The sequence below is a fragment of the Chiloscyllium plagiosum genome, chromosome 7 (assembly GCF_004010195.1).
Source record: "Chiloscyllium plagiosum isolate BGI_BamShark_2017 chromosome 7, ASM401019v2, whole genome shotgun sequence".
NCBI lineage: Eukaryota > Metazoa > Chordata > Chondrichthyes > Orectolobiformes > Hemiscylliidae > Chiloscyllium > Chiloscyllium plagiosum.
Genome location: NC_057716.1, coordinates 72,108,569 through 72,118,533, shown reverse-complemented (window position 1 = coordinate 72,118,533; position 9,965 = coordinate 72,108,569). Strand labels below are relative to the sequence as shown.

The 9,965-nt window shown below is 40.0% G+C and overlaps 1 protein-coding gene across 1 annotated transcript in view; it reads right to left on the bottom strand.

The window, feature by feature from the left end:
- Positions 1 to 9,965, bottom strand: part of dars1 (aspartyl-tRNA synthetase 1) — a 91,548-nt gene continuing 81,583 nt past the window's right edge. Inside the window, exons 13-18 of the mRNA XM_043694024.1 lie at positions 9,243 to 9,389; positions 8,284 to 8,326; positions 1,385 to 1,465; positions 1,176 to 1,287; positions 681 to 752; positions 1 to 581 (exon numbers count right to left, since the gene is read on the bottom strand). Of these exons, the coding sequence (XP_043549959.1) occupies positions 490 to 581; positions 681 to 752; positions 1,176 to 1,287; positions 1,385 to 1,465; positions 8,284 to 8,326; positions 9,243 to 9,389 (547 nt within the window). The 3' untranslated portion in view covers positions 1 to 489. The remainder of the gene's footprint in view (positions 582 to 680; positions 753 to 1,175; positions 1,288 to 1,384; positions 1,466 to 8,283; positions 8,327 to 9,242; positions 9,390 to 9,965) is intronic.

Here is a 9,965-nt window from a genome sequence, read left to right as displayed (position 1 = left end):
TCATTTTTAAGCAATTAATCCATTTATTAGAATTTGGTGAGTCAAGAATTAATTTAAAATTGGAAACCTTCTACCACAAAGTTATTACTTCACCTCCAATACCTTGTAATTTTCTTTGATCTACCATATGAAGTTAAGGCTTTTAATGCAAACTAACTTGCAGCTCTCACAAGCGAACAGTCGCAGAATGTACAATGTACACAGTTCTCTGAATTACAGTAAATTCCCTTTGTTCTTCAAACATTATCTTGAAAATAATTACATTAGAAATGTTCATCTGATGCTGTTTTATTATGTTTATATAATTTCAGTGCTCAAAAGTTTAAGCAGTTTGAAATCTTTAAAAATTCTTATCAAATGTGAATTTAGCAGTCAGTGCAGTGGTAGAGCTGTTGTTTTGGCACTTTTATATTTATTACTGATCATTTTTTGCAAAAACATACACCAGGTTGTAATGGTAGATAGAGTTTTTCTAGATCTTAGACACATTCATGGAGTTAGCCGCTTGGGGTCACGAGGGAACATGGATGTTTGACGTATATTGTGCAAACCCAGATACAGCATTGTGACCCGTTCCAGACCTAAACGTTGACAGAATGAGAAAAGGATAAATACAATTACATATTTAAAATCTACTTGCAATCTTGTATTACTTGCCAGGAGCAGAAACAAAACATTACCTATGCCACCACCTGCATGTGGAGGAGCACCAAAGCGGAAGGAGTCAATGTAGGATTTTATCTTTTCCACATCTGTATAAATCAGAATTATTTCTCAATTACAAAACAGCAAGAGATTATTTTCATTTTATTTAAATGTTTTACAGGTAATCAAATCTATACTGTCAACATGTTCAGGAAGGAAAGCAGTTCCTATATCCTGGATCAACTAGATTCGTTTGTTTTCGGTTCTTGGGAATATCAGTTGAAGCCTACGATAGCTGAATTTGTTGCCCTCACAATTTGCATGTTGGGCACTGTATCTGAGGCAACAACTGATGTATACAGTTCGCCACTATTTCAAAATAAAGAGGCTGGATTGAAGGAATTAGTAGTGATCTCATCAAACACAATTCAACTTCTAAGTCATTGTGTATGTTTACATTTTTGATCCAGACAATACCAAAATCTGAAATCTTGAAGATGTTTAAATTTAAAATAAGATGTATACACTACCTATCCCAAGTTGGAGGGCTCGGTCAGTTATAAGTTGAGGGTCATGGATTCTCTGGGCACCAGATAAAATCTCCTCTCCTCTCATAAACATGTCATATGAGTTGGAGTATTTCTGTATTGTTTCAAAACATGTCAGTACAGTATTAAAATAATTGTAATTGTTTGAGTTATGTTTTATTACATAATTTCAAAATACACAATTTACTTACAGGATCATGTGGATCTGGCATTGTATAGAAAGGTCTCACAGCAAGGGGATATTTGTCAAGGATATAGAAGTCTGTATCATACTGTGACAAAAAAGCAGTAAAGTTGATTAGATCTTATGTACAGTATCAACTCAGATTTTTGTGTGCACAAGTGGTTGTTTTTGAAACAATTATTTGAACTGAAGTCATATTGCCTAATCAGGAAGAGTTAGCATGGATTTCTTCAGGGAAAATAGTATTTCATGAACTTGATGGAATTTTTAAAAAAGGTAACAGAAAGCGTTCATGTCAATTTTGCTTTGAAGTGGTGTATGTGGAATTTCAAAAGGTATTTGCTACAGTGCCAGACAACTGACTCGAAAGAGGTTATTGCTCATGGAATAAACAACACAGTAGCAACATGAATACAAGATTAGCTGAATAATAGGAAACAAAGTAATAAGCCATTTTTCGGGCTGGTGGAAGGTTTGTGGAAGGGTTCCCCAGAAATCAGTTTTGGGACCTTGTTTTTCCTGATGTATTTTATTGATTTAGATGATACAAAACTTGGGAAGCATTGTAAATTGAGAGAGAGGGCAGTATAAAACTACGAAAGGATATTAACAAGTTGATGGAGCAGGCAGATGACGTTCAATGTGGAGAACTGAGAGAGATGATCATTCGAGTAGGAAGAACACGGAGATACAGGAGAAAATAGTGTTTACAGGAGCAGAGATAGCTATAGAATAAGCAGCTACAAAGCATACAGCATTCTAGGTTTTATTAATAGCAGCATAAAGTACCTGTACAGGAGCAAGGTGGTTATGCTGAACTTGCACAAGACACTAATTAGACCTCATGTGAAATACTGTGTCCAGTTCTGGCTGTCACACTTAAGGAAGGATATGAATGTATTGAAGGTTTACTTGAATGGTTCCAGGTATGAGGTAGTTATAAAGATGAGATTGGAGAAGTTGGGACAGTTCTCCTTAAAGGGAAGGCTGAAAGGAGATTTGATGTAAATCTTCAAACCATGAACAGGCGGGACAGAGTAGATAAAGAGAAGCTGTACCCTCTCAAAGAGTTCATGAATGAGAGGGTACAGTATAAGATAACTGAAAAAGAAGCACTGATGTATTCAACAGAGCATAAAATGATTATTTAAATAGAAACAATATTCAGTGTTATGGGGAAAAGGTAGGAAGAAAAGTTTGGGATATTGTTCATTGAGAGATCCAGTGCAGATATAAGGGGTTGAACAATCTCCTTCTACCCACCATAATATTTTTGATCAATTAAAGTGTTGAATATAGCTCGAGAGCTAAACAACTTTTTAAAATATTCTATAATCTTAACATTTTAAACAAATACATTAACAGTGCCCTAAAACTTGCATAAAACCAGTCAGTTTTCATGAACAAAATCATTCTTAGTTCAAAAGTAAAAAGGCGAATCACTAACTTCTGCAGTATATCTGGGGCACAACGGTTAATTACTGATCTAACAGTTTGGCACAGATTTATAGGAAACGCTGGCTGCACAACAAAAGTCATTTCCCTGGGGTCAGGGAGTCCAGAACTAGAGGGCATAGGTTTAGGATGAGAGGGGAAAGATATAAAAGAGACCTAATGGGCAGCTTTTTCACGCAGAGGGTGGTACATGTATGGAATGAGCTGCCAGAGGAAGTGGTGGAGATTGGTATAATTGCAACATTTAAAAGGAATTTGGATGGGTATATGAATAGGAAGGGTTTGGAGAGATATGGGCTGGGTACTAGCAGGTGGGATTAGATTGGGTTGGGATATCTGGTCGGCATGGACGGGTTGGACCTAAGGGTCTGTTTCGATGCTGTACATCTCTATGACTTGTGGGCGGCACGGTGGCACAGTGGTTAGCACTGCTGCCTCGCAGCGCCAGAGACCCGGGTTCAATTCCCGCCTCAGGCGACTGACTGTGTGAAGTTTGCACGTTCTCCCTGTGTCTGCGTGGGTTTCCTCCGGGTGCTCCGGTTTCCTCCCACAGTCCAAAGATGTGCAGGTCAGGTGAATTGGCCATGCTAAATTGCCCGTAGTGTTAGGTAAGGGGTAAATGTAAATGTAAATGTAGGGGTAGGGGTATGGGTGGGTTGCGCTTCAGCGGGGCGGTGTGGACTTGTTGGGCCGAAGGGCCTGTTTCCACATTGTAAGTAATCTAATCTAATCTAATCTAAGACTCTATAAATGTGTTGTGTTCCTAACAAGAGTCATACTTTATTTGAAACATTAAGTCTGTTTCTCGCTCCATAGATGTTCACAGTCCTGCCGAATGTCTCTCGAACTTTGTTTTATTTCCAATTTCCAGCATCCACAGTTTTATTTGTGTGTCTAATTCGCTGCCACTTCTAGGTATATTCACTTTAAAGTTCTTATTTTTCCTACACCAGGATACGGTTTTAATATCTTAGAGTCATAGAGCTTCAGTTAACATCCGAGTCACAGCTGGACCTCAAAGCGGCAGCAGAGCATGTGTGGGTTGGGTCGTGAAACAGAGCAAATGCAGACCGAGCTGGGAGCCAAGTCGCAGCTGGAGTACAGTGAGCCCAGGCAGCCAGGGGGGGCAAGTCCTGGAGGCGAGACTGGGATGGAAGTTAGCATATGAAGGCAGCGAGGCCTCGTGTTCTGAAGCCCAGCGACACAGACTCAGTGAAAAAAGGACTATAACTTGAGTACCCTGTATCTAAGATGGCACCGAGAGGCGACATTAAACTTTTCACTGCACTCATTCAAGTGAACATGACATAAAGACTATTTTATCCTGAAAGTTGGAACAGAAATTCTTTCAATAATAGTATAAATATTTTTTGTTTTTTTAAAAGAAATTAACTACAGAATCAGAGAGTCATGTAGCACAGAAACAAACCCTTTGGTCTAACTCATCCAACGTCTCAATCTGAACTAGTCCCATTTGTCAGTATTTGACCCTATAAACCTTTCCTATTGACATACCCATCCAGATGCCTTCTAAATGCTGTGATTATACCACCCTCCACCACTTCTTCTGGCAGCTGGTTTCATACATGTATCACTCTCCATGTTACCCCTCAGGTCATTTTTAAAACCTTTCCCTTCTCACCTTAAACTTATGCCATCTAGTTTTGGACTGCCCTATCCTGTGAAAAAGATCTTGGCTATTTGCCCTATCCATGCCCCCTAATGATTTTATAAATAAACCTCTATAAGGTCACCTGAGACAGTAGGGCAAAAACACCCCAGCCTATTCAATCTCTCCCTATAGTTAAAACCCTTCAACCCCGGAAATATCCTTGTAAATTTTTTCTGCATCCTCTCAAGTTTAGCAACATGCTTTCTATAGAAGGGTAACCAGATCTGTAAGCAGTATTCCAAAAGTGGCCTTACCAATGTCCTATACAGTCGCTTCACGACATCCCAACTCCTATACTCAAAGCACTGACTAATAAAGGCAAGCATGCCAAATGTCTTCTTCACCACCTTGTCTACCTATGACTCCACCTTCAAGGAACTATGTACCTGCACTCCTAGGTCTCCTTGTTTGGCAGAGCCCCACCATTAGCTGTATAAATCCTGCCCTGGTTTGCCTTACAAAAATGCACCACCTCTCATTTATCTAAATCAAACTCCATCTACCACTCCTCAGCATACTGGCCCATCTGACCAAGGTCCCACTGTACTCTGAGATAACCTACTTCACTGTCCACTACACCAACTATTGAACTGTCATTTGCAAACTTACTAACCACACCTTCTCTACTCACATCCAAATCATTTATATAAATGATGAAAAGCAGTGGACCCAGCACTGATGCTTGTAGTACACCACTGGTCACTGGCGTCTGAAAACCAACCCTCCACTACCACCTTTTGTCTTCTAACTTCAAGTCAATTTTGTAACCAATGTGATCTAACTTTACTAATCAGTCTACCGTGAGGAATCTTGTTGAATGCTTTACCGAAGTCCATATAGACAACATCTACTGCTCTACCTTCATGAATCTTCTTTGTCAGCTCTTCAAAAAACTCAAGTTAGTGAGAAACAATTTCCAACCACAAAGCCATGCTGACTATCCCGAAATAGTCCTTGCCTTTCCAAATGCATATAAATACTGTTCTTCAGAATCCCCTCCAACAATTTGTCCACCAACGACATACGGCTCACCGGTCTATTGTTTCCTGGCTTTTCCTTGCAGCCTTTCTTAAATAATGGCACCACATTAGCCAACCTCCAGACTTCAAACAAACACCTCAGCTGTTGCTATCGATGATACAAATATCTCAGCAAGGGTCCAGCAATCTCTTTCCTAGTTCCCACAAAGTTCTGGGAAACACATGAACAACTCCCAGGGCTTTATCTACCTTCATGCGTTTTAAGATCTCTAGCACCTCCATTTCTTTAATATGAATTCTTTTCAATACTTCAGTATTTATTTTCCAGGGTTCCCTAGCTTCCATGTCCTCCTTCCGCAGTAAATACTAATGCAAAATATTCATTTAGTATGTCATCCACTGAAACCTACACGTAAATGGCACTATGATCTTTAAGGGGCTGTATTCTCTCCAGAGTTTCTTTTTTGCCCTTAATATTTTTACAGAATCTCTTTGGTTTCTTAACTGTATTCGCCAAAGCAATCTCAGGTCTCATTTTTTCTCTCCTGATTTCCCTCTCAAGTATACTCTTCTAGGGATTCATTCATTCCCAGCTGCCTCTCCCTGATATATGTCTCCTTCTTTTTCTCAACCAGAGCCTCAATTTCTCTAGTCATCCAGCATTCCCTACACCTATGTACCATGCCCTTCACTCTAATAGGAATATAGTCTCTGAACTCTCATTATCTCGTTCCTATCTCATAAGGTCTCCGGCTTCTCAATCGTCCCTTTGCCTACAAATAGTTTTCCTTAATCATCTTTTGAAATTTCTTGTCCATTATGGTCAAAATTGGCTTTACTCCAATTTAGAACTTTAACTTTTTGATCAGTTCTGTCTTCTTCCATAGCTATTTTAAAACTAATAGCATTATGATCACTTGCCCCAAAGTGCTCTCCCACTGACATCTCAGTCATCTGCCCTGTCTTCCTCCCAACAGTGGTGGGCTAGTTGTTGGAGGGAATCCTGAGGGACAGGATTTACATGTATTTGGAAAGGCAAGGACTGATTAGAGATAGTCAACATGGCTTTGTGCGTGGGAAATCATGTCTCACTAATTTTATTGAGTTTTTTGATGAAGTAACGAAGAGAACGGATGAGGCCAGAGTGGATGTGAACTATATGAACTTAGTAAGGCATCCAACAAGGTTCCTCGTGGTTAGCAAGGTTAGATCATATGGAATACAGGGAGAACTCGCCATGTGGATACAGAACTGGCTTCAAAGTAGAAGACAGAGGGTGGTGGTGAAGGGTTGCCTTTCAGACTGGAAGCCTGTGACCAGTGGTGTGCCACAAGGATTAGTGCTGGGTCCACTGCTTTTCATCATTTAGAGAAATAATTTGGATGTGGACATAGGAGGTATAGCTAGTAAGTTTGCAGATGACACCAAAATTGGAGATGTAGGGGACAGTGAAGGAGATTACCGGACAGTACAATGGGATCTTGATCAGATGGGTCAATGGGCTGAGGATTGGTAGATGGAGTTTAATTTAGATAAATGTGAGGTGCATTTTGGAAAGGTAAATCAGGCAGGACTTATAACCTTAAATAATAAGGTCCTGGTGAGTGTTCCTGAACAGAGACCTTGGCGTGCAGGTTCATTGTTCTTTGAAACTGGAGTTGCAGGTTGATAGGATATTGAAGAAGGCATTTGATATGCTTTCCTTTATTCGTCAGTGCATTGAGTACAGGAGTTGGGAGGTCACTTTGAGGCTGTACAGGACATTGTTTAGGCCACGAGTGGAATACTGCATGCAATTCTAGTCTCCCTGCTATAGGAAGGATGTTATGAAACTTGAAAGGGTTCAAAAAAGATTTACAAGGATGTTGACATGGTTGGAGGGTTTGAGCTATAGGGAGAGGCTAAATAAACTGGGGTTGTTTTCCCTAGAGCATCGGAGGCTGAGAGGTGATCTGATAGAGGTTTATAAAATTATGAGGGGAGCGGATAGGGTAAACAGACAAGGTCTTTTGCTTGGGGTATGGGGAGTCCAGAACTAAAGGGCATAGGTTTAGGGTGAGAAGGGAAAAATTCACAAAGGTACCCAACAGGCAACCTCTGCATGCTGCGGGTGGTTCGTGTATGGAATGAACTGCCAGAGGAGGTGATAGAAGTTGGTATAATTACATTTAAAAGGCACCTGGATGGATATATGAATAGGAAGGTTTTAGAGCAAGAGGGCCAGTTGTTGGCAAATGAGACTAGATTAATTTAGGATACCTGGTCAGCAAGGACAAGTGGGACTGAAGGGTCTGTTTCTGTGCTGTAGATCTCTATGACAAGGTTGAATTTTGCTCCTTCTCTAATGGGTACGTCCACAAAAGGGTAGATTTTACGATTAACAACAAAATGAAATAGCAGAAGTATGTACTGAATGAATCAAGGACACCCTTAGTGCTACAATTTTATTTCTGTTTGCTTCATTGGTTACTGGGTTCATCAAAACAGTTTAAAATACTCTGATTTAGCAAAGTTAAAAATCACACAACACCAGGTTATAGTCCAACAGGTTTAATTGGAAGCACTAGCTTTCGGAGCACTGCTACTTCATCAGGATGAAGGATGAAGGAGCGTTGCTCCGAAAGCTAGTGCTTCCAATTAAACCTGTTGGACTATAACCTGGTGTTGTGTGATTTTTAACTTTGTACACCGCAGTCCAACACCGGCATCTCCAAATTCTGATTTAGCAGAATCTTTAATATTATTTGAATATATTGTAGTTTTCTTCTTAAAGAATAAAGTGATAATTATATCTGTTACCTTTTCCTTCACCAGGCGACCCAAAAGCTTTTCATTTGGAGTGCTAAAAGTAAATAAAGTAAAATGATGTATGAATATTCAGCATACAAATGCTTGCATTTATGAATGCAATCCCACGTCGAGTATTAATTTAAGATCCAAATTACTTCCTGCGGAAGTAGAAGATGTGGGTGTAGTTACAACATGTAAAAGACATTCGGATAAGTACATGAATAGGAACGGTTTAGAGGGATATGAGCCAGGAGCAGGTTGGTGGGACTAGTTTAATTTGGGATTGTGTTCGGTATGGACTGGTTGAACCAAAGGATCTGCTTCCATGTTGTGTGATTCTAGACAAACACTTTCTCCTAATTGTGAGCAGCTATTTTATGTTGTCTTGCATTGTGAGCTGATTTGTGTACAAATTAACTCACGAGTGAACTCAGAACAGATTGCATTCATAATCCAGCGAGTAATATCTTGTAATATCTTGTACCATTTCAAATACTGGCTACCTTTAAGACTGCATTAATTTTGGAATAAAACTGAAAAATTGAACTCGTGACTAAAATCACTAATATCTTGTTTTCCTAATAATTTCTTAGTAGATACAATTAGTTTATTTATGAACTGATTAATTAACTTGGTAGTTTGTTGAAAAGACTGATGATCAGGCTAAAAAGTTTTGTTTTATTTTCTGAGGTTAAGATGCGAAAAGTGGTAGGTGCAGGCACAGTTACAATATTTAAAAAATATTTGGATAGGTATATGAATAGGAAAGGTTGAGGGGGATATGGGCCAAACGCAGGCATGTGGGGCCAGTTTAATTTGGGAAACTTGGTTGCATGGGCGAGTTGGACTGACGGGTCTGATTCTATGCTGTATGACTCTGACAGTATCTATAGTGCCATGACTACAAGAAATCACGTTAACTTTTTATTGTGAACCAACCTAAGTGGAAGAAAGTTTTTAATCAATACCTCAAATCTTCTTCATCGCCCATCTCCACACCAGCTTCCTTCAGCATGGCCACAGCTTCAGGAAATTCCAGCCTCAAAGTTGGTTCCAAGAACTTAAAAGGTTCACAGGGATATTGTTTACATATTGTTTGAATTTCAGTCTGATATCTGTAACAATAATGCAATGAATATTTAGATGAGTGTTGTCATACCTCACTGGTGTCAGATGTTAGAAATCAAGTTCCAATATTCCCAGAGTGTCTTGACTCTCGGACTGGGTTTTTGTACTTTACAAGAATCACTATTTAATACGGATAAGTGCAGTCTGTCTACATATAAACAATAAGCCAAACGCCAACTCGAGGACACCTCTTCCTACTGCCCCCTCGACCTTCCCAGAGTGTCTTGACTCTCGGACTGGGTTTTTGTACTTTACAAGAATCACTATTTAATACGGATAAGTGCAGTCTGTCTACATATAAACAATAAGCCAAACGCCAACTCGAGGACACCTCTTCCTACTGCCCCCTCGACCATGACCCCACCCCCCCCATCACCAAACCATCATCTCCCAGACCATACAGAACCTCATCACTTCAGGAGATCTCCCACCCACAGCTTCCAAACTCATAGTCCGGGAACCCCGCACTGCCTGGTTCTACCTCCTTCCCAAGATCCACAAGCCTGACCACCCTGGCTGACCCATTGTCTCAGCATGCTCCTGCCCCACTGAACTCATCTCTA